Source organism: Poecile atricapillus, chromosome Z, assembly GCF_030490865.1.
Source record: "Poecile atricapillus isolate bPoeAtr1 chromosome Z, bPoeAtr1.hap1, whole genome shotgun sequence".
Classification (NCBI taxonomy): domain Eukaryota; kingdom Metazoa; phylum Chordata; class Aves; order Passeriformes; family Paridae; genus Poecile; species Poecile atricapillus.
In genome coordinates this window covers 61,180,621-61,205,889 of record NC_081289.1, presented here as the reverse complement: position 1 = coordinate 61,205,889, position 25,269 = coordinate 61,180,621, and the positions used below count along the sequence as shown (strand labels likewise).

At 38.0% G+C, this 25,269-nt stretch overlaps 1 protein-coding gene across 9 annotated transcripts in view; it reads left to right on the top strand.

Moving 5' to 3' along the window:
* Nucleotides 1–21,626, top strand: part of LOC131593026 (kinesin-like protein KIF21A) — an 86,348-nt gene extending 64,722 nt beyond the window's left edge. For 4 of the 9 annotated variants that reach the window (XM_058865182.1, XM_058865181.1, XM_058865185.1 and 1 more), the window contains 11 exons: nucleotides 150–367; nucleotides 4,628–4,738; nucleotides 5,291–5,419; nucleotides 6,995–7,033; nucleotides 8,989–9,125; nucleotides 11,457–11,637; nucleotides 11,981–12,145; nucleotides 12,828–12,945; nucleotides 15,426–15,596; nucleotides 18,409–18,608; nucleotides 20,368–21,626. In XM_058865182.1, coding sequence (XP_058721165.1) covers nucleotides 150–367; nucleotides 4,628–4,738; nucleotides 5,291–5,419; nucleotides 6,995–7,033; nucleotides 8,989–9,125; nucleotides 11,457–11,637; nucleotides 11,981–12,145; nucleotides 12,828–12,945; nucleotides 15,426–15,596; nucleotides 18,409–18,608; nucleotides 20,368–20,461 — 1,563 coding nt within the window. In that variant the 3' untranslated portion in view covers nucleotides 20,462–21,626. The remainder of the gene's footprint in view (nucleotides 1–149; nucleotides 368–4,627; nucleotides 4,739–5,290; nucleotides 5,420–6,994; nucleotides 7,034–8,988; nucleotides 9,126–11,456; nucleotides 11,638–11,980; nucleotides 12,146–12,827; nucleotides 12,946–15,425; nucleotides 15,597–18,408; nucleotides 18,609–20,367) is intronic. The other 5 variants (XM_058865186.1, XM_058865189.1, XM_058865183.1 and 2 more) reach the window with 3 other exon arrangements.
* The last annotated feature ends 3,643 nt before the right edge of the window (nucleotides 21,627–25,269 follow it).

Genomic DNA, 25,269 nt, shown 5'->3' with positions numbered 1-25,269 from the left:
GAGGTGAGCTTCTTGATTTAGTTTCCAAAGGCAGTTACCAAGTGTTTGAGGGGGATGCTAATTGCCAGCTAAGGATAAGCTTGAGTGTAGGACTCTTGGCACATACCATTGCATGTTTAAGTGACAGTTTGTTTTCTCCCTGTCTCCAGGCCCGCCGGAGGACCACCACGCAGATGGAATTGCTGTACGCAGCCAACAGCGACCTGGTCTCTGACAGCAGCGCTGCAGACCCGGCCTTGGCCGGCTCTATCGCACCACTCGCAGAAACCCAGGAAAGTGGGGTGGCTGCTGACACACATGATACTGCTGCTAGGGACAGAGAGTTTATACCTCCACCATCTGGCTTACCTTCTAAAATAGGCAGCATGTAAGTTTGGCCACGCTGTACTAATTATCCTTTGCTTTTAAAAAAATGCATGTTGCCAATTTCTTGTAATGTGTTATTTTAACTTTTACAAGTGAGGTTGATATACTTGAAGCTTACTAAATAATACTGACAAATCTCCTTCCTTTCTACCATCACCATTCTAGAACGTGTAAATGCAGGGTTGTAAGTACTGTGGTTCTTACTGAAGATGTAAGCTCTGTTAAGTTGCTTTGTTGTAATAAAGTTATTGTAACCGTGTTCTATGTAGAGGGAAAAACCCTCTCATACCTTGAATAGTTTGCTGTATTAGTGCTATGGGAAATGCATATTCTAGGGAGGTAGTGAGAATCTGCTTAGAACAGCAGAGAGATTAAAAGAAAGCGACAAAACACAGTCCAAAAGCTTTATATAACATGGTATTTGTATATGGTCCTAATTATTAGGAAAAATCTTTCTGTAAGTTGTGTTGTGTGGGCCATGCTTAAAATGAAGAAGTCTCTGGAACAATAGAGTATGCAAGTAAAAAGTTGAAAGGAAAATATTAGACATTATGAATCCTCTAAATTCCTTTCTGTTTGCAGGTTGCACTTACCTGCAGAACAGTTTTACTATCTGAAAGTATCTCTTGATTCTAAACAGAACTAAAAATATTTTTGTCTTTTTACTTTGGGACCAGCAGATGTCTCTCACACGCACTTTTTTTCTTTTCACTTGCTCTTGCTGTTCTTTTTATACCTACCAATACCACTGCAGGTTATTAGCCATTCACTGCTAGAGACCCTTTTCTTGGCTTTTTAGGTACTAGCTCCTATGTTGCACAAGCTCATGTGTAAATTGAATGCACTCCCCACATTCAGGGATGTGGAAATCAGTGTCCCATAGCTATCTTGATGTTACAGGTTCTGGAGTTAAGCATCTTTTAATATTCATCTGTCCTATTTGCATAATATTTTTACAGCAGTCTCTACCTAATATACATTTGCGATTTATATTTTTTACTATGTATTTCTGGCATGTGCTTGAGGTGGCAATCATGAACAGTAAAACACTGCTGACAGCAATTATTAACCCATGCTGATGCCTTCAGTGCAAATAGGATCTGCTTGGAAAGAATGCTCTTGAGGGTGAGCATAGGTGGAGAAAACCCACTTGTTTCAGCAGTTAGCCTGAGATGAGTAGACACTTTTGAAGCTTCAAGATCTAAAACATCAAGTGTTATGACCTGACATCCAAGACTCAGGTAATACCAACTTTTGCCTTGCTCCATCTTCTAGAATGTATCCGTTTATGAAAATGAGCCAGCAAAAAGGCAAAACAGGATTTTCCCAAAACTGGGTTCTTCAAGCATTTGAAAGTTACATATTGTCAAAAAATCAATTCAGTCAGCAGTAGGCGTCATATATTGAATTGTTACTGATCATGTTTCAGTAGATAAGTGATCAAAAATTCTCACAATCAATCTGCAGTGACTTTCTCACTGCGAATGTGTATGTTTTTTTCAAAACTAGAACTCTTGCTGGTTTATCTGGTCATAGTTGAAGAAAGCTTGTCTTTGAGCCATCTGGTCTTCCCTTATGAGCCTGTGTGCCAGCATATCTCTCTTAGTAAAATACATTATTCAGGAGCAGATTGTGATCTTACCTGCAATAAATGTTTTCTCCATTGTGCCACTTACTTAAGCAACATTCGGGGATATAGAGGCTGTAGCAGTAATTCAAAATATGAATTCTCAAAGTGACAGAAATTAATTATATGTTTAGCTGCAAATTTAGGTGTCTGCATATGTACAAACTGCTCCACTCTGGAACTCCCCTCAGTTTTCTTAGGCCTGTGCTGATTCTATGGTCCTTGGAGAGGAATTTTTTACAAGGGCATGTGTTGATGGGATAAAGGGTAATGGCTTCAAACAGAAAGATTATAGGTGTACATGAGATATTGGAAGAAATTCTTTACTGTGAGAGTCAAGCACTGCAACAGGTTACCTAGAGGAGCTGTGGATGCTCCATTCCTGGCAGTGTTCAAGGCCAGGTTGGATGGGGCTTAGAGCAGCCTGGTCTAGTGGAATGTGTTCCTGCCTAAGAGAAGGGGGTTAGAACTAGATGATCTTTAAGTCCCTTCCAGTCCAGACCATTGTGTGATTCTGTTACTTATGGAGGCACCTAAATACATATGGCAAACAGTTAATTTAATTGGAGTTTTGTTAAAAAAATTGTTTAGTGCTATTGTCTTTGATATACTCAACTCATCTAGAGCAGCTTTTTCAGAGTATAGTTGTCTTCTGTAGCACTTGTGTCAGCTCTGTTCAGATTCTGATATCCTGGCAAATGTAAAAGGGCTCTGGAAAACTGGAAGTAGATATGTGTCCTGCTCCTTTTCTGTGAGGCCATTGACATCCTCCACCTAGTTTTTACACCTGTGCTTAAGAAGTTCATTCCAGCAAGATAGCTGTATTTTTATAATACCTACATACCCAGGCTTTCAAAAAGAATTCAGAAAAATTCTTTTCTGAAGAATTCAGAAATTTTTTTGAAAATTTTTTTTTCAAAAAAATTTCAGAAAACTCCACTGTGGAGTCCAAGATGGAAGACTCAAGGGCAGGTAGAGAGTGAACAAGAGAAAGTTGCCTCTGTGTCTGAGTATGCAGGGTGCCAGTATGAGGCAGAGGAGCTTGGGTTCTGGTTTCTGGTTTGGTTTATTTAATCAAGCAGCTGCACAGTAGACGTATGAGCAGCCCTGGCAGTAGACACTGTAGCCTGTTTGTCATCCTTGCTGGAAGATCTGCCAGCCTGATTCATAGAATTTGCCTTGTAGCCTCAGAATTTTTGCATTCCTAAATGCATACTGGTCCAGCATAAAGAGAGGGGAGGGAGTGTGTCCTGTTCCATCTTTTTTGGTGTCCTTTGCACAGTATGCCTAGAGGTAAAGGAGCCCTACCTGGAAATAGGTGCTCTGGGCTTGAGGGAATTGGACCCACTTCCTCCCCTTCTTTTATAACTTAACTGCTAGGCTTCTGTGCAAAACCAGGCACCTGTCCTTCTTTTCCAGTCTCTTGAAGACTCTGTGGAGCTCTAGGGCTGACATGCAGTTCTTGGCATTAGGTCTTACAGTTCCTGGACATTGCAGTTCAGGTTTGTGAGCACTTGAGACTGTCTCATCTACTTCAGTCAAGTAGCTGTTCGTGGTTGTGCTGTCCATGTTAAATCATGTTATTCTGCCTTCCCATCTCCAGGTGGATTTTAGATAGCACAGACTTCCTCTCAAGGGAAACATGTAGAGAAGTTTGAGCTATGCATATTCAGAAGCTGTAGAGTTCTGAGATTGATGGTAGTAACCATGTCAGGCAGGTGGCCTGCCAAATGACCTTTATCTGCTTAATGGAGTTGTGTGGAGCAAAAACACTTTAAGAATCTGCTTTCTTGCTTTTAATGAGTGTTTCATATTCACAGAAAAAATCCTTCTAAATTCAAAGAAATAGGAAAAAACAAAATAAATATTGTTCTTGTGATTGCTCAACTAGTGAGAAATGGAAGTTCAGAAGAATGGAGACCACACAGATTTCTAATTTTTTTTTTTCTTTTGTCTGACCGTGGTGAAATGATAACATTTGGGTGTCAGCTTTAATATTGTCCTCTTGATATTTTTGCAAATTTTAATGGGAAAGGAAAGGTTGGGAAAAAGACCACAGTGACTGTGAATTGGAATTGTTTCAAAGCAAGAACCAGAGAGACAAATGAGAGATAGAAAACAAGGGAGAAGGGAAGTGGAGTACAAACAAGCCATGTTGTAATCAGGTTGTTAATGGGAAGTACATTTTCTCACTTCCTAATTATCATGAATATGTTACTGCAATGTTTCATTTGTGTGTAAGAATAATTTGATTTCTCTCTTCTTCATGTCTGTAAATGGTCTATTGTAGATGCAAATCTAGAATCTGAAATTTAAGAATTTCCATTATCTTAATTTGGGATGCATACTCCACTGTATTTATTTTAATGAGTCTCTTTTATTATTGAATTAGTAAATCTCCTTTAATTATTCAGTATCTGACTCTATATGTTGATGAACTTTGAACATTAATAACTTGGTATATTTTTATATTCAAGTGTGAGAACAAGTTTATAATCCTTAAATTCAAGAGACACAATAATAGATTAAGTGCACTCTAAAATTTGAAGTCACACTGAGAGAATGACAGGTAATGTAAGAAAAGCAAGTTCTGTGAAGTGCCTTAGAGTGAGATAATGATTGCTCTTGTTTTAGTTCGAGACAACCATCTCTTCCAGAGAAGAAGATACCTGAGCCTTCACCTTTAGCAAAGAGAAAAGCCTATGAGAAAACAATGGAAAAGACAAAGACAAAAGAACAAAAACTGTAAGATTCTTTAAAATTTATTTCCTCCTGTATAATTTGAACTTTGAATTTTTTTGAAATATAGATGTATGTTTTTGTTTCTTTTCTTCCAGGACAGTTTGAATTGTTGTCAGTGCTAATATTCATTTCTCGGCTTATGTGTGGTTGTTTGGGGTTTTTTACAGGATTTTTTTCTGTACAAAATAACTCAGGAGCAGAGCCCTGAGAAAATGTCCTTTGGAGAATTTACAAAATACTTTTTCTTTTCTGTTTTTTTTTTTTTCTTTTTAAGTAGAAGTCATCAATATTTCTAAGAGCCTTCAATTTTATAAGAATTTCTTCATTTTACTTGTGGGTTTTCTGCCTGTAACTTTCACTTTTACCACTTAATCTTTGAACATTGTGCCATCTTGTACTCTGCAGCTTTTTGCCTTCTCTGAGAAATATCTGTAGCTAGTATTACAATCTTAATTATTTGCTTAAGAAAACAGCATCTAACGTTTGAGGCATGTTGCATTTAACTTTTCTAACCATTCGTAGCCTGTTAAAGAGGATGTTCTTTTTTTTTTGTAGCTCAGATTCTGGAGCCCCAGAGGCTAGTCTGTCACCTCCTACTTCCCCACCAAGCCGGCCCCGTAATGAAATGAATGTTTTTAGTCGTCTAACTGTTTCTCAGGGAAACACATCAGTTCAGCAGGATAAGTAAGTCACAAAGGGAAGCCTCAGTCCCCAACCAGGGAAATAAATATAAAGTGTGCTCAAGTTTCCAGTGTAGTGTCTGGTAGAAATGTTGCCCTTCTGCAAGACAGGAGGAGATCTTTCTCATGTTTTTGTGTAGTTTTCAAAGGAAATATTTTAAACTACCATGGAACCACTGTAAAAATTTGAGAAAAGAAATTTCCTGCTGAACCTTGTTTCCTGTTTTCTAGGCTATGTCTGATATTTGTAGTTTTAAAGCCAAAATAGAAAAGAACAGTAGAATTCTTAGATGTTTGTGTATTTGTGTGTGTGTTTACACTCCAAAATAGATTTTAGGTGATAATTTAGGAAATAGTGCTTTTGACAGTCACTCAGTTGCTCCAGTGTTGCTCAGAGTGCTTTCACAACAGCATCTCAGAGGATGGGACACTGAAATGGCTAGAACACAGTTGTTTAGAGATCTTCCAAATGATGGAACAGACTGACTTTAGGAGGTGATCTGCAGGAGTAGATGACATTCATATCTTGTTTAGAAGAAGCAGAACAGAATTTTCTCACACTAGGCATCTGTTTGGGGTAAGACATCTGCCTTACTCCAAATGGCAGTGGACTTTACTTGACTAGAATCTCTATTACAGGTTTCAGCACTGATACAAATACCATGCAGTGCTTATGAGCTGCAACTCAGATTTCAAATAAGCCTTTATTTCTAAGTTTAGCAAGAGAAGAAATTGCTATTGTCTTTTTACACTATTATTTTTAATAAAAGTTTTTTTTCAGAGGTCTACAGCCATCACATACCAAGCAGTGGCTTGCAAGGTTTTCAGTAACTGTGTTTGTTACTTCTTTGTCTTAGCTTACCTTTCTTATTTCTAACTCCTACCAAACCCTTTTCATTTTCTCTGAGCTGACTTTGAAGTCAAATAGAAACTGCTGAATCTGTGTGAGTTGAAAATGAAGGACATCTTAAGACATACTGAAAATCATCATGTCTTGGGGAAATATTGTCTTGTATATTTTCTTGGGTTTTAATTTTAAACATTTTTCAAACTGAGAGGTGAAGGATTTTGAACTTAGGATGGCTTCCAAATTGCTGCATTTATTTGAGTGGGCTATCATATTTAACATATCTCTATGACTAATATTTTGCATGTCTCTTCTACACTTAGCAGGCATTGATGTTCAGAGTATTTTTTTTCTTTTGATGTTCTCAACAAGCACTATCTTACGGAGGTTAACTTGGGCATCCATCTTCTCCTTTTAACCTTTTGCCTTTACTTCTCTAAGAAAACATTGGGGAAATAAGAAGTGGCTCAGCTGATGTTACTCGTCTTCTGGAGCCGAGAGTCTACTGTAACTTACTGCTGAGAGTGTTATTTTAAGATAATTATTTTTTCTCCCCTACCCCCCATATCATCATGGGTTTGAGATATACCTTGAGCAATGCTGAATAATGTATGTGGATTTGCATTGCTTTTCTGAGTTGGCCGTGCTGTTGTTTGTTCTTCTCATATGGAGGCGTTCCTTTGCTGATACCTATATTCTTTCTCCTCACAATTCCACCACTGTTGATTGTAGGTCTGATGAAAGTGATTCCTCTCTGTCGGAGGTACAAAGGTACTCTCTCTTTTCTGTTTTCTTGGCATCTCTCACCAAAGTTATTCCAGTTCTTAAGACATATAATTTTGCTGCATGATTTTTCCTGATACCTGTGCATTGTTTCTCTTGCTTTTGCCAGAACATTAAATATCTGAGATTTTGGTCAAGCATGTCTCCCCCTCTCCTTCTTTAGGGTATTTTTGTTCATTGTTGAGCATGTCAGATATTTTAATTATAACTGAAGTATGGTGTAAACACTTCCATAGACACATTGTTTCTCTCTTTGTTTTCTTAAAAAAAAAAGAAAATTAGGGGCAGACATTTTCTTATGTTTTATCTGCTTCTCTCCTTATTTTTTGTTTTTCTTTTTCCGTTGTATGCTTTGATCACTAAAAATTAAATCTTACCATAAATAGAAATGAGTAGTTTTTATTATGTCTTTCTGAGAGAATGCACAGAAGTTAAGAGATGAAAGAAATGTCGTCACTCATGTGCCTGTGGGTTAGGACTTTGGTACTCAGTGAAAAATTAGTTTATCTATAGAAGGCAGTCAAAGAACTGCTAATAATGTGATGGTGGCTTTGTCTGGTCATTCTAGCAGTTGTAGCATTTTGTCTGTAGATTTTATAACACTGCACATAGGTAGAAAAATAGCTCCAGGACATGTATTTTACATGGCTTGTCACAGAAGTGAGTGGGTGAGAACAGCAGGAAGAATAACTCAGTTCAAAGGCAGCATGATCCACTAGGGAATACTACAGAGAAAATCGTGTTCGTTTAGTGTGATGCTAGAAAACAAAGAGCAGAGACCTAAATTAATTAAAAAGCAAATTTTTCCTGTTTTCTTGAAAACATAAAATGGTGCAGATGAAAGATGAATGCCTTTCCAAAATGAGAAAGATAATGTTATACAATTTAAGGTGCTATTAATACTAGTAAAGGATATAGCAGGATTTCTGTGGAGTAATAAATTACATGAGCGAGGATGTCCTGAGCTGAAAAAATGTTTAAGATCATAATTTTAATGTACTAGATAAAACTAGCTGTCAAAAAGTTATCTTGTATCATAAAGGATTTTTCCCTTTCTATAGCAAACTTCTGGACAATATTACAAAATTTTAAAATTTTCCTAAAGCATCTGATACTTTTGTTTTGATTGGATAGGGCTATGGTTTAATTCCTTTTCCTCACAGTTAGGTGTGTGATTCCCAAAAGAGCATGACAGTGAGTCTTAACTGCAAGCTGGCCAGGTCACAGCTGTGTTGCATGTGTTGGGCATTAATTTGAGGCTTTTCTACACTTCACAGAAATAAAGGGGCCTTTGTGTGTGCATGAGATTTTAGACTGCTAGTAATTTTTGTCTGGTAATGAATTGTGAGGCGTTTTGTCAGGCAAGTTAGTCTTTTTGCATCACCACAGAATTAGCTGAAAGTGCCCAGGAAGATTCCTCTGGGGCGTCAGCGTTCCAATCATCCTCCCTTTTGAGCATGAGCAACGTGTTGTTGGGTACAGAGTGCAGCAGGAACCTTCTTCAGGCACAGAAGTTAACAGCAGTTCTGTGTCTGCCCATAGAATGCAGATGACATGAAATGCATGCTGAGTTTGGAACTGGCAGTGCACATTACATTTGCTCCATTTTTCAGACTGTGCTGTTTAGACTAAGATGTCTTATGGTTGATATTGGGCTTACAGAAGCTTTAAGTGTCCTGGTTTGTTCAGCATTATGTAGACTGCCATGTACCCAGCATTTAGCACCTGTTGTCGTTTGTTTGTGTATGTGATTAACCGATAGTCCAGAGCTGACATGTGTTGAGGCTGAATAGTAAAAATCCTTATATAGTTTATGAAAGGCATTCAGCTGTTCTGCCCTCATATCTAGGACCACTAGGTGAATTTTTTTCCCTACTTGCAAGTAAACTAATTTATCTGTGTCTATTAATATGCCCAACTCACATTCCTTTTTTTTTCTTTAGGGGGATAATTAACCCATTTCCTGCTTCAAAATGCATCCGATCGTCCCCACTTCAGTGTATCTATACAGCCGAGGGACATACCAAGGCTGTGCTTTGCGTTGATGCAACTGATGATCTTCTCTTCACTGGATCTAAAGGTGTTGGGCAAGCTCTGTGCACCTCTGCTGCCTACAAAGGCTGCTTTGAGAACTTGGGGTGTTGTGAAATTCTCAATTTGTGCTTAGTCCTGTAAACACAGTGGAAAATTCTAAGGGTCTGTTTCTCAACATAAGCTGAAGAAGGATTTACAGTAATTACCTACAGGTTTCTAACTCCAATGTGTAGTATTTGGCTGCTAACTGTAGTGGAAAACCGCAAAAAGCAGTAACATTAGCATTTGTTGAGTGAAATGATGGAAGCAGTCATGGTAGCATGTACACACATGCTATGCAAAGCAAAGTAACAGCTTCAGGGTAAGGGTGGAGGCGGGAATTGGAACACGTTTGGCTCTACTGCATAGAGTTTGAATACCCTTCATGCCATAGTTGGTTCTTTGAACTATCCTCTTCATCTGAGGGTGTCTTCTGCTCCCTCTGTGCATCTTGTTGCCTGTCCTTTGTTGCTATAAGAACTGTATGGCAGTTGTGGGAGGGGCCTGGAATTTAAGTTCCTTACTGGAAGCTGCCGTCACTCTATAAACTTCTCAAATTGATTGAAACAGTGTTTTGAAGAAACATTTTCATTCTGGCTGAAATGAATTTCCATTGTCATTGCTCAGTTTGCTTGATACCACCAGAGGCCACCAAAGCTCAATCGTTACTTTTCACAAACACCTATTTTAATATTGCCCAAAGAGTGATTTTTGTATGTTGTGCTTCTTCTCTGGGCTTTTTCACATAAAGCACTTACGGCAAAGAATTTGTTATAGTCTTAGTTGTGCAGCTGAAACTATGGCTGACTTTTTTTTTCTGAAAGTGTCAAAGCTAAGATGAACTAGAGTGGCTGGGAAGAAGTTAATAGCTATTGGCAGGGAGACTCTCCTTTTCACCAGCTCATATAATAAATATGAAAATAATATATGAAATAAATATATAAATAATATATTTCATGATAAACCTTGAAATTTCAGGACATCCCTTTTATCCCTCTATTAGCATAGTTGACAACCCCATCAAATGCAGGTCTTCCAGTGCTAATATTCAGGTATGGTTTCTGTGGCTATTCTAACTGGCTGTTAAAAATACCAAATCACACACTTTGAGTGAGTTAGCAAACTTTTCATCCTTCAAGTTTTAAGCTAACATTTCAACATTTGTGCAAGTATATACAGTTGCAAAAAAGGACATTGATTTAGATTTTGTAAATACTACTTAGTTGATTTCTGTTGAGATTTTGAATTTAGTGGCTATGTGAGGGAAAAAAGGGCATGTTTTAAAATTTTATTTTACATCTAGAGTTGTATTCTAATGGTTTAGTAATTTTTTTTTTTTAACAGATGTTTGTAGATGTTGCAAGTATTTACTTTTTAAAAGTCATATCCTAGCTTCTTAAACATGGGAGAATTTTTCCTGTATATGTAGTTTTGAGGCGAGTTTACCAATTGCACTTTTACTCAAGAATGTAGACAGCTGTTTAATTAAATAAGTTTAAATCTTTTGGAAATTGTTGCTGAAGCAGAAAGTCTCAGCTCACTGACATCAGATAGTTCTTGCAGACAAATTCAGAACTGCCAATAAGTTCTCATGTGCATTGCAGACCTTTGATCTTGGTAGGTGGTGTTGTAAAGTGGCAGACAGGTCTTGCTATACTTAGCTTCATGCTATCGCAACTGGAGTCATGAAGTACATGAGGCTTTCTCTTCATCCTTCCAGTACTTATTTCAGTATAAATGTATGTCTAAAATACATGGAGTGATACAGTCATGGTGCAGCAAGGAGAGTTTCCTGTTCTTGCCAGTAGTGTTGTGGATTTCTTGAAAGCCTCTATGCATTTGAGATTTTAACACATAAAAGGTTGCAGTATTTAAATTCCTTTGCTTTGGAATCAAAACAGTGACTAAAGCACTCTGCTGGGACTTTGGGGCCCCCAATACACTGGAGAGTTTGGATCCCTTCTCACCTTTGTAGTTCAGTTGTGGCAGTCAGAACTCGGCCATAATAAGCCTCAATACTCATCCTGAGCTATGTTTTTGATAATGAATTTTTGAATTAAAAATTGGATTCTTCTCTTCATCTATCATCATCCACACTTTACAGCCTCTAAATTGTCTGTATTTTCACTTCCCTGGAGATTTTTATCCTTTTAAAATGCTTTGGGAGCTAATATGCAGATCTTGAATGCACATTTAATGATTAAACTTCCTTAGTTTTGATGGTGATGATGATGGATGGATGCCTATGTGTATTTTTAAGACCTACTTAGGAAAAATGTGATTTTTCAGGGTTTTTTTTATTATTGTTAATATTTTTCCCCTTTTTGTTTGTGTTTAGATCGTACCTGCAAAGTCTGGAATCTGGTAACTGGACAAGAGATTATGTCTTTAGGGGGTCATCCAAACAATGTAGTTTCTATTAAATATTGCAACTACACTAGCCTGGTCTTCACAGTTTCAACCTCCTATATCAAGGTGTGGGACATCAGAGATTCTGCAAAGTGCATTCGGACATTGACGTGAGTATGCTGAACCTCAGATGCCAAGCATTCAAATGAGTCTTATTATATTTAATTCAATATTGCAGTACAGTGTAATATAAGTACACTATTGGGAATGGAAGCTTTCTTTACATGTTCAGGCTAAGTCAGTATGGGGCACCAGTAATATATGGGAATACAAAAAAAATTGCATAAAGAGTTTTATCAGATGTTCAGTATTCATAATTGGCTTATAGCCTATTTTGCTCAGTGAAATAGGTTTGTTTTTAGAAAGTATGCAAAGTATGGCAAACAAAATGCAGAATGTTTTAAAATTTTTCTTTAATATTTTTTCCTTTTTCTCCTCCTTCTCTATACTCAGGTCTTCAGGCCAAGCTATGCCTGCTGACATGTGTTCAGGAAGTACCAACAGAACAGTTGCTATCCCGGCTGGAGAGAACCAGATCAATCAAATTGCACTAAATCCAACTGGCACATTCCTCTATGCAGCTGCTGGAAACTCAGTGAGGATGTGGGACCTGAAAAGGTACTGAACACCAGCCGGAGAGAATGTTCTTTAGGTGTTTACATGTGCATAGGCAGCAAAGTTGTGCACATGAAACAGTCAGTGAAGTGTTTCTTCTATATGGTAATGTCCGTATCTGGGCAAAATATGGTGTCAGTTACAGATCAGCTAATCCATCTGTGGTATTTACTGAGATAATTATTTTCTCATGTGTTAAGCTTGTGGTGAATTATTTCAGTAAAATGACTGGAAAAACACAAGGTTTTGTTTGACAGGCACTACAAAACACACTCTTGTAAGGTGAATTGGGAATCCTGACTAGTAATTGTTGATGAGATGATGGAAGCCAACGGAAGTAATGTAATATAAAATGGGATTATGATAGCTGCACTATAATTACACTTTTCCAAACAGAACCTGCCCCCAAAGAGTGCATTCAAAATACAGAAAATACTTGGGAGGGGACTGATTCATCTTTACTTTAAAATGTTTTAATTCTTATTTTGCACAGATAGAGGGGTTTTGTTGAATTTAATGTAGATTTAATATTTATCCATGGATATGAAAATTGGAATATAGGTAAAACAGAGAATGAGTACTGGAGATAGGGAAAATAAAAAGATCCATTCTGTCAGAAAATGTGCTATGGACTGTACTAGATATATGAATGACTAAATCCTCATTTCTTCCCTTATCCCTTAAGATTTCAGTCTACAGGAAAGCTAACCGGTCACCAGGGTCCTGTTATGTGCCTTACTGTCGATCAGATTTCCAATGGACAAGATCTTATTGTCACTGGTTCAAAGGATCATTATATAAAGGTAAACCTTTATATAGGTATTTGCATATTTTAGCTTGGCACATCAGCATGGGATGCAGGCTTCAGCAGAAGTGGCTTATATCTGCACATTCAAAACATGATAGCCAGGACGAAAATTATTTCATCGGTCATGGATCATGAATATTCAGTAATAATAAACACTTACCACTTCAGCGCCTTTTTTGATTCACCTAGGAAGATGGATGCATGATTGTCTCTAAGTTTTTTCTTAATCCCCATTAAATCGGATGTCAGGTGTACAAAGTCTTGGAGCAATATTTGTAACACCTACCTTTAGGTAATATTTAGCTCTTGAAAGTATCTTAAGTTGGTGTCTCTGTTTTGGTGTGCAGATCTGACTGTTTCAGCAGATTCACCCTGTGTATTTCTCACATAATAGAGTCCAGGGTTTAGCCCAGGCTCTTTCTGAAGTGTTACCTGTGTTCTGAAGTGGGGAAGACAGCAAGGTCAGCACTTCTCAGCCGACATGGCCAATATACTTTTCTGCTTCTCAGAATTGTGATTAATTCACTCAAGGATACAGACTCTGGTTTTTGGGAGGAGGGGTTTTTTGTTGTTTTTTGGTTGTTGTTGTTTTTGTTGGTTTTTTTTTTCCTTTGGCTCACCTCAGCCAGTGGCTGTTTGAACCCACAAGCTCCTGTTTCTCAGGGCTACACCCAAATCACCAGACTTGGGTAATTGTACATCATCTCTAAAGCTGACCTTCACACTGCAAAGAAGGTGTGATGCATGAGGCCAAAGAAAGAATGAGCAAGAAACCCTGGCTTGTCATAACAACCACTTTGTTGTGTGGGGATACTCTTTGTTCTGTTCTTCTCACACACACTGGAAAAAGTGTATGAACACAGCTCGGGGTGGAACAGGATCCAGAACCTGTGTGAGCTTTCTCACTGAGCTGGGCTTTCTTTTTTTCATATTATTCTGCAATTCTGGGATGCTTGGCTATGCGCTGTGCCAGATGCAAAAAACTGCCTTAGAGGTTGGTGCGTAATTGGACCAACTTGGGTATACTATCCACTTTGGATAGTATAAATTATCTGTATTTGCATAGTCAGTGCAGCTGTCTATACATATTCTTGATGCTTCCATTCAGCCCAAAAAAGAGAAAGTAATGTGAGGACCCTATAACTTTCCAGTATCAGAAGGGGGCTTACAGGGAAGCCAGAGAGGGACTCTTCATCAGGAACTGTTGTGACAGAACAAGGAGTAACGGGTACAGATTGAAAAAGGGGAAATTTAGGTTATGAGATTAGGATGAAATTTTTCACTGTGAAGGTGGTGAGACACTGAAACAGGCTGCCCAATGAGGTTGTGGATTCCCCAATGCTGACAGTATTCAAAGTCAGGCTGGATAAGGCCTTGGGCAGCCTTGGTGTCCCTGCCACCGAAGAGGGATTGGGACTAGATGATCTTTAAGGTCCATTTTAACCCCTTAACTATCTGTGGTTCTCTGAATTGTTACGTCTGTTTGGCTGCCAGCTCTGGTGACAGATACTGTCATGCCACAGGAAACTACTGTCTTGTCTACTGAGTCAGTAATACTAGTCCCCTCTAGGTACCTGATTTTTCTGGTTTATCATTAAATTTTTTGTTACAACTGGAACTGATGCATATTAATTGAATGCAGTAGCTTTTAAAATACCTTTAGCTCACAAGGTATTATTTTACACTACCAAGCTCTCCCTTTTCTACTGTCAAGCTTATTCATTCTAAAAGGCCAATAAAAAGTAAATAATAGAGGATGAAGTTTGACATTTGCTTGTGAAACAGAGCTGGTGGTTTAAAAAGTTACAGCTCATCTGTTCTTTCAGCTCAGTCTCACTGTGTGAGTTCTAGCTCCCTACAATGCAAAATTAATCAGAATTGCTTACACTGCAGCTCTAGGAACAAAGACCTGATGGAATTGATTATGGCTTAAATTGTTAAAACAACCTTACTTAAAAAGTCTGTTTTAAAACCCCATTCTTGGCAAATGGGCAAGGAGAAGGTGTGTCTAGTCCATGAATAGCATCAGTGTGTAATAGTACCCTTACCAAAACTTGTCCAGAAAAAGATATTAATGCCTCTTTCTGCAGCTACTTACCTGTGCAGTTCTCCCAGTGTGAGTTATGTTTCCCAAATTCACTCATGAGCTTTGTTTCTCTAGCCACAGAGAAACTACTATACACAGGGTATATATGAGCCCTTCCTGGGAAGCTACTGTGTATATGATATTCAAGTAGTAGTACTTCTTCCCAGAGCAGTCTTCTCTGAAGACAATGGAGTATTCCAGCTACAGGCAAGAAGTGGAAGAGGAGAAAGGAGTGGTTCTGGTAGATAAATTCTGTCAAATATACATCACAATACAGTGGCCTGTAATAAGACTTAGCAAGTTTTTTCCCTAAAGTTATTTGCTGCATGACTTTCAAGCAGGTTAGATGGCAGAAAATTTCACATAACGTATTTTATTATTTATTTTAGATGTTTGATGTGACTGAAGGGGCTCTTGGAAGCGTAAGTCCTACACACAATTTTGAACCTCCTCATTATGATGGCATTGAAGCACTTGCTATTATGGGAGATAACCTTTTTAGTGGATCAAGAGATAATGGAATTAAGAAATGGGATTTGTCTCAGAAAGACCTTCTTCAGGTAATGAAAAAATCTTGAGCTGCTGTAGAACTGTTCTCAGGCTGTATTAATGTTCAGGCTCATACAGTGACTATTCACATAGACACTGGTGCTTTTAATAGGGAAGGCGTAGAGCACTGACTAAGAAAGAAATCAATAATGTACTTGATCTTTACATGCAGTTGCTTTTCTCTTCTGTGCATGTAGAATCAGGAAATTCTGATGAAGTGGTTATCCTCTGGTTTTAGCTCTGAATATGTGGGGTTTGTTTTGCTGCTTCAGAATAAAAGCAGCACTTACCTCATCTGTGACTGGAATCATTGGATACTTGTCTTTGACAAGTTAGTAAATCTTGGATTGGGAACTCATTAATGAGAAACAATACTTTAGATCAGGCTACAGAATATTTTCTTGTGAAGAGGTTTAACAGCCTATCTCACCCCACCCAGTCTTAGATTCATCTCCTTATACAGTGCATGTGTTATGTAATGTATACAGCACATTCATAATAATGCGTGCTGTCAGAACACATTTGCTGTATGTTTTTTCCTTATGTAAAAAGGAAAAAAAAGGGAGTGGGTGTAAAAGGACCTCAAATCCAGGGAATTGGCAATTTGTTTGGCATGAAGAACTTTGATTTTGCCTACCTGCTATAAGCTGATCTGTTCTCCTAGGTCTTGTGAGAGGTTCTTGAGGTATAGTTGTGATTATTTAACTCGAGACAGAGCGAGAACTGGAAGGCAGAAAAACAAATACCAGAAGAGAGTGCTGTTTTTGCAATAAATTTTAGGGAAAGGAGGAGCATGCATTTAATATCCAGACTGATTGCAATGAAACAAATAGAATTTTAAAGTATTGGGACATGAGAAAATAATCAACTTTAAAAAGAAAATTTCTATATAGGCATACTTAGTATTCCAGAGACATAAACTTTCTTGACCTTTATTTAAAATCGTCCATTTCGGTTCCAGCTCCTTTTCAGAATACAACGAACATTTCACAGTTAAAATAAGGATTCATAAATTTAACTTCTTACAGAAAATCTTCATTTGGCCATATTGGGACACCTGCCCTCACATCTGTCTGTCCAGAAAAAGGTACTAAGCAGCTTGTACCAAAATCACAGGCACTGGAACGATTTTGTATTCTCAGAGTGACTTCATTAAAGTTGTAAAAAGTGTCTTCACTCTTGCATTTTCGGCTCATTAAAATATTATGCAATATGCATTTTTGCTATTGCAGTTAATTTAACATCAGAAAGAGTACAGGATTAGGGGTGAAGGAGTATGTAAATTGGACTAGTTGTATCACTTTCCTTGTTTTCCTTTTGGTATGTGTGCATTTCATAATTTCTCTACTTTGCCTTCCCCTGTTGTTGGTTTTAAAAGTAGAACCTGATAAGAATAATCTCACACTTTCTTCTTTTTTTTTTTTTATTTCTATAAAACACTGTGTGGTTTTCGAGGAGGTGAGACTGAAGTGTTTGACAGAATATAAATAATTTTTGTTCATTGTGTTTTTCAGGGAATGAGAAATGCTCTTACTTTGCTAATCATGTGATAATTCAGAGCGGAAGGGCCCACTGGAGGTCACACAATGTGAAGTTGTCCTGCTGGTCCAAGCAAGGCCAACTTCATAGTTAGGTCAGGTTTCTCAAGGCCTAGCCCAGCTGAGTTTTTTCGAAACCTCCAAGGTCAGATTGAACAGCTGCTCTCCTTAATCTACCCAGCAACCAAAACCTGAAACAGAGCCAAGCTGTTTTACAACAAATGGTAATGTTGCATCAGAGGTCCTGGTTTGGCATACATGTTGACCAGGTCTGATCCTCTATAATTGATGACAATCCCTTAACAAACATGCTATTCAAAAGGATTTGGAGATCATCTACTTCACTTGGTGTAACACATCCCAGGTCACAAAACCCTGTTGTGACAAAATTGGGATTTATAAGAACCACAACCATGCCCCCTCCCAGTTTTATGAAGTGCTGCAGAGCCAGACTACCAGTGCTGTGTATATTATAGATGAAACACCAAGGTGATCCTAGAAAGCTGAATGTATTCCATTATGAGCAAAGTAAAGTAAAGCAATTCTTACCAAATGGAACTGAAGAAAAGCCACTTTTGGTATCCCCAAAAGACAACAGATTTGGGCTATTATTTCCCCATATTTTTATTTTTCCCCATGTATTTATTTGTGAGAACAAATAAATTAGTTCAAATAAATTTACACACTACAATAAACTACAAAAGGATGTTGTTCTCAGTTGGTCTGTGCAGCATTTTCCTTTCTGAGTTAGAACTAAAATGCTAGTGCTTGTCCTCAATAAAAAATGAATGTGTTTCTGTGAAGTGCAACATCACAAAATCAATTTATAATGTGTAGTGGAAAAAGAAGAAAGAAAGAAGGTAAATGCAGAAACAGCTTCTGTCTTCCTGGTGTATTTTTGTGCAGTATTTTTTATTTTTTTAATGTGTTTTATAACAGTTTTACAGACTAGAAACATATACAGAGACCGTATATTCAAAAACGTATTCAAATATGCATTTGAAAACCTGCAGACTTTGCATTATCCTGAATGGATTTCTGTTCCCCATTAGGTCAATTGTGCATATGAGATTTTCTTCTTGTTTTGCAGTACTATTTCACAAAAAGAAACACTTCTGGGAGTTAGCACTCTCCGTGCTCTAAAGGTGCAGAAGCTACCCAGAGCCATGTAGTAAAACTGCCACAGGACAGGAATCAGGCTTACAGCTTGGGATTTTTCCACTTCTGTGCTTGTTCCTCTGGAATTTTATTCAGCCCTGTGAGACTTGTCTACCTTCTCTTTCAGCAAGTTCCTAATGCTCATAAAGACTGGGTTTGTGCTCTTGGCCTGGTGCCTGGTGTGCCGGTTCTGCTCAGCGGCTGTAGGGGAGGCATCCTTAAGCTCTGGAATGTGGATACCTTTGCACCCATTGGGGAGATGAAGGGACATGACAGCCCTATAAATGCCATCTGCACCAACTCCAGCCAGATTTTTACAGCAGCAGAGTGAGTTCTTTTCCATGATTCTTTCTTTTCTGTGTCCCCTGCTAGAATTCTGTCCATGCAAATGTGTTTAGGACATGTGTAAGTCACTTCATAGAAAGCATCAGGAGACCTCATCCAGTCCATGCCCCTCAGTGCTGATATCTATCACAGCAATCTTCAAAGTGGGGTGCTTGCACCCTAGGGAATGCACAGCATAAGCCAGTGGGGTGGTGGAATGAATTATTAGAATTCAGTGGTACATGTATATAATTAATAAATATCCACGGCAGTGTGGGCTTAAGAATTTTAGTGGTCTGGGTGCACAATCAGAAAAAGTTTGGAGACCACTGATCAACAGGATGGCAAGGAGAATTTAGCAGTTCTTGAGAACTTTATAAGCTCTTCTCTACAGCTGGACTGTTTCCTGGTAGGACTCATTCCTGACCTGTGCAAGTTTTGCTAAAAGCCATGGTACATGGCTGTTGATTTGTTGGTTGGTTGGTTTTTAAGTGCTGGCATACAACAGAAGCTTTGCAAGCCATCCTATTGTATTGTAAACCCCTTGATCTGAATATTTGTTTCCTTAGTAAAAGTGAGCAAATTGAGGACCTGAAACCTCAGGGGAATTGACCAAGAAAAATACCTTGTTATGGAGAATGTGCAGGAGATGGCAACAGAGCCTTTTTGTGGTGTAGTCTGAGCACATGACCTTTGAAAGCTGATGTGTTACATTTGTGTGCCAGTTGTGGAAGCTTCTGGCCTTCTGAATTAAAAGCAAGTCTTCTGAGTCATAGCAGGATTTCAAAGTTGCCAAGTTTTCATGTTTCAGGTTTTATGTTTAAGCACTAATAGGTAGGGGTAGAAATGTCAAAGCTTATGTCTCCTTTTACCTAAACATTATTAATCCATTTAGAACATACATGCATCTGAAACTCATTCTTTTTTTGTCATTAAGAAAAAAAAATAAAAAATCACCCTTTTGGTATTTCTAGCAGTGGGCTTAAGGTCTAAAAAATTTAGAGTGTTTCTAACAATTTACAGTGAAATGTAGGCACAAGTCAGAAAACACTTATAACTGTCACAAAGTCTGCTCTGCCTGCTGGTTTCTTCTGACAGGGTTGTAAGGAATATATGAATCAATGTTGGCTAGTCACTCAAGTTAATGTTTATGAGAAATTAATAATTTCCCTTTCATGGAATAAATTGCTATTTAATAAGACTAACTATTTTCCTTTTAAATTACAGTAGAGTTTTGTAACACATTCTATGTGGTATTTTATTTTCAGATACTTTAAAATTTTGTAAATAGTGATTTTTTTTCCAAAAGTACAGACCTACAGTCTGGGCTTCTAAGTGCCAGCTCACTGGTATATGCTATCTGACACCTTGCAAACGGGTTTGGATTTGTTGGGTATTTTTTGTTGGAGAGTTAGGACTTCATATTGTCTTGTGGTTCTGCGCTTTTTAAACTTTTTCTTATAATAGACTGACACCTCTTTACTTTCCGTAGGCATAAAGTCTTTATACTTTCTTAGATGGTTAAAGGTTATAGCCAGTGCTGTGATAAGGTTAGGGAATCTTCAGTGCAGTACATGTTAGATTACAAAGTCTCCCAGAGGTGAAATAACCCTTGCATGTCCATTAAAGAGCTGTTATTTTGTCAACAATACCTTTCTGAATAAGACACTCAAGCTTTTAAGGGAGCTTCCCCTGCCTCCTGCTTCGCCCTCTCTCCTTCCCCAGTGTAATTACACTAATACTGCTCTGTTTTGGTTTTCAGTGATCGCACTGTGAGGATCTGGAAAGCTCGAAATATAATAGATGGACAGATCTCAGATACAGGAGATGCAAGTGAAGATCTTGCCAGTAATTGAAATTACAGGGTATAAAGGAATGCATTAATCAATTTGAGGTGCACTCTATGCAGTTAGCTGCATGTTTGTTAGTTAAACACTGATGACTGGAATGGACTGAAAATGTGTGAACTCTTCCATTAGACCTGCTGTCCTTAAAATATGTACTGTATTTAATAACCTCTTGGTAACATGCTTGAGTCTCAACAGTCACATGTATCTCTATATATTATGGCTGAATTGTGTGCATATGTAATACTTGCAGTTTAAATTAACTGGAATTCAGTCTTCTCTAATGACCATCTCAAAATTATAACCTGAAATATATAACAAAAGTGCTCTGCTGTATTTCACTCACAAGTATGATCAGCTGTTTTGCATTTTAGGGTAACAGGGAAAGGAACATGTCCCAGGAATAAGCCTTTGATCATGAGAGGCAGTTTGAGGACTTTAAAGGTCACTTACACTGTTGTTAGGAAAGTGGAGTGAATAATAGATGGGAAGAAGCTGTTAACGATACATCTATCTGACATGGCTGTATCCTGCTAACAGCAAATGCCATATGATTTGTGTGTTGATAGCATATAATCTGTGTTGACCAAAGTTGTGCAGCTGTGTATACTCTGTGCTCAGGACTAGAACTCAAATGCCCACAAATGGCTATGTTTTATTTGTGTTTTGCCTATGTTCTGCAATAACTAGGTGTTCTTAATGTCATGGCAAATATATCTTAATCTATTTTTCTTACAGATTTGTTTCTATCATCTCACATTTTCTTTTTTAAAGCAAATTGTCTTTCCTTTTTACCTAATTTTATATGCTGCTAAATGTATTTTAAATACACTGTTTTGCAAACCTTGGCAGTTACTTTGAGAACTGAACCACGTATATTGGAAAAAGCTATGTAAATAGATGGTTGTATAAAGAAAATATCTTATCTTGTGCCTGTATGACTTTTAAAGCTCTTGGAACCTGGATATTGAGGGAGGATGTATAATTTACCCAAATGCTCTGAATATTAATTTGTAAATTCTGCAAATTTTAAAATTTTATGTAGATTCAGAAACAGTGTTTGGATATTGAGGTGGTTTTTTTTTTTGGTTGTTTTGTTTTTATTTTTCAGAAAATATCAGTCTTTAAATTATAGCTTGTGTAGGTCACAAATAAAGATGTGAATGTGAACTGCTTTTTTGCCTTGTCCATCATACTTCCTTATAAAAAACTGACTTTCCCTGCAAAGGTATTGAAATATAAACCCCACAATTTTCCACAGTGCAGTAGAGTAGCGTGGTGAGTACTGTAGCCCATACGTTGTTCTCATATCCACGTCTGTGTTCTCCTTGGCCATTATTTGTGTTATTATAGTACTTAGGAACCCTGGGGGCATTCCCTCACACTTAGTACAGTACAGACAAAAAATGAAGCAGGTGCCTCCTGTTGCTGTGAGATGACACCTTATTGCATATGAGCTGTCAAACAAAGAAGTTCTGATGCCTCTTACTGAGCTTGGTGGAATTATTTCCATCTGTGCTCAGCTTCAAAGGAGATGAAAATACTGCTTGTAATTTGAGGTTACCAATGTATTCCAAGTTTTGATAGAAACGGGTGATGAATGATATATATTGTTAAAAAACAATGTATAAATTAGTTCAAGTAAGCAGCAGCACTACCACTTAGTGTTTGTATATCATGTTTTTTGGCTACTCGAAGGGTGTACACACAAATTATTTGGGACTATATCACAACCTTGAGCAAATTCCCAGTGGCAAGTGGATTTACATGCAAGACTCCCATGAGAGGCTTTTTTTGCGTGCTGGAGGGACCCCATTCCTATTGACCCAGCAGGTGTTGTGTCAAGTATACTAACAGCTTTTGGTTTTGACCCCTGGTTTTGGGGTTGAACACTCATGGCTGTGTGTGTAAGATTCATGTGAATATTATGTTTTGCAACTGCAGGACAAAAGCCCTTGCAGACCTGGCAAAAGCCTCCCTCTGTCCAGCTGCTCAACTCTTGACAGACCACATGGGGCTGTGTGGCCATGGCCTGAGCTGCAGGTGTTCCTCTCCAGTGAAGCTTGGCAGTGCATATGTCTTGTTTGGCCTGTCTCCTGATAAGCATCAATGTTACTTAATGTATTCATAAAAATATTTAATTTAATTTAATTTTTTTTCTTCCATAAAGTTATTCCACCTAAACCAAGACTTACCATAGAACAAAGCTTTCACACCTTTGCTCTGAAAAGCTCTTGCCATCAAGTAATTGGAAGAAAAATGTCATTTTGTAAAGGTCACAGTATCAGTGTCTTGTTTTAATGGAGAATTCTTTGACTGTTTGTTTTTCTCCAAACTTCATCTATGCTGTAAATCCACATACATGACAAAAGATAATATGAAATCAGAAAAAGGTAAGCAGTGGACTCCCACTGTCTGAACATGTTTGTGTCAAAAAGGAAAAAAAAAAAAGGTGGTCTCTGAAAAATTAGTTTTCGAAGAAGTCATGGGAAAATTATGTTTTCCTCTCAAAGTTGGAATTCAGAAGTTGAGCAAAGTGTGTGGAAAAATTGGACTGTATCTGATCTTATCTGCTTAGATACAGACAAGGTCATGTGTTACAATTCATCTCATCAAAGAAATGAATGCTGAGAAAATATTTGCAATGCTTCTGATTGTGTGTCAGAGCAAGTGCTTATTGTGCCCCTGCCTTGTATAAAAGGCTTCAGACTGCCTGCAGAAGTCCTCCTTCACTGATGGCAAGGATGAGGAGCCTGTGTTTCTTGGCTGCTGTGCTGGCAGGTAAATACACCACATATGTATTTTGCCGTAGGGTTCAAAAGCAACATATAAATGTGATAATGATAAAAGAGCTGTTAAAAGACATGTAAAAGGAGAGAACAGGCATGGCACTGACTCCACCTGAGGTGACTGGGAGGACAACAGAGCTGGCTTGTTTACAGATATGCCCCAGTCGTACAGTGTATTCAGCATTTGGGCACTGGCACAGGCAAAAGGGAATCAGTGGGATCATTCAGCTCCTGAAAGTTACCTATTGCTTTGTTAGGTTTTTTCTGGAATTTTTACCCCAGCATACCAGAGGTTAATTTGGTCCATAGCATAGTAAAGGGAGAATACACATTATTTTGTTGCTGGAGGAAGGAACCTCTGCAGCAAATGCCTTTGAAATGTATGGGTGAACCCAAAATGTAAATACTAATACTATTAAATTAAAAACTGTGTGGTAATATTTCAGTTCCTTCCTTATGCCTTAATTTTAATCTAATTTTTTGAAATTAAAGTCAAGGTTTTTAAAAATCTATGAGGATTATTTTTCATGTATATCTTTCCAACTGCCTTGCTTTAGCTTCTGTTCCCATGGAAATTATCATGGAAAAGCAGCAAGGAGCCATAGCTATATATTCAACTGCCTGTTTGGATTTTTTCTTCTTTGTACGTTTACAGATATGGGCTGTAAATACAGTGAAAATGATGGTTTTAGAATAATTTTTTAAACTTGGGAAGGAAAATTCTATCTTCCCACTTGCTGCTATCATGTTTGTACTACAATAGAAGTAAATCCAGGAGCAAGGGAAGAACAAGGTTACAGCCTTATTCAGCCGCTCACACCTGCAAGTCTTTGTAATTAAAATTTGCTGGAAAATGTAAGCTTTGCATTAATGGGAGAAAAAAATGAAAGAAAATTCTTGGCTCCTGCTGGGGGAATGTTTTTTCCCTAGAACTAGCTTTTTCATTCACAATATCATTCATAAGAAGCATTTTGAAAGTACTTTACAATACAAATTAGTTCATAAAAGTCTCCCACAAACCTATCCTGTGTAAAATAATACAACATTAATAATCAGCTGTAGTCTGTTCAGTCATACTCTTTTATTTCAGCAATGAAAATGCTAATGCTGCATTTGACTCTTATTAGAAAACACACCCCAAACCAAGATGATGTGATGGATTTAGTTTATTTTGTGCTCCAAGAAGAAATAATTGAGGGATTGCAGAAGGATGCTCATATTCCTATTATGCTTTAGATGAAAAAGAGGATAAGAATTTAGAGTTTTTCTATGTGATACATCATGAGGGGGTGAGTGCTGGACAGAGCAGGCAGCCCGTGGGACATGACTCTCTGCCCCAGAAAACAGAGGTGGAAACCAATCCTGCCTGCATAGCAGCTGGCAAAGGTTAACAGCCAGATAATTCCTGTTAATTCCAGCCTCTAGGAGATGATAACGAGGCACTGTGGCAGCGAGCAGTGAGCTCTGCTGAGCAGCCTGGGAGCATCAGACCTGAGTGTCAGATGTTCCTGTATAAAAGGGGCATGAGAGTTTTCTCAAAAAAGCAAAGTAGATGGCACTCCTGCTTTTCTGTGTTCATATCCCCCACTTGGAAATCAACTCTGGCATTGCAGCATGATGGCATTCTCTAGTGAAAATCCACTGTTTAATTCTGTAAATTTTTCCAGTATCCATAATTACTGCTTGTGCACATCTGCTTGTAGAATTCTTTCTGTGGAGAAACCCGGACTGCATCAACAATCATGTTTTAGGCTTTCAAGCACACAACAGTCCACATGAAAAAAAAATAAAATAAATAAAGCAGAGGTATTAGTCATTTTGTAGAAAAGGGCAATTATCGTTCAAGTAGATTCAATCCTTGAATATTGCTGTAATGACTAAAATGACATAAATTAACTTCAAAATAAGTATGCTGCCTGTGATATGCCTGCTCTCTCTGAGAATATTTGCTAACAGCAATTTGTCAGCACAGCAGGAAGCTGGTCTTGTGGTCCCCCTGCTCTTGGGAGGCTCTCAAGCAGAGGGCTT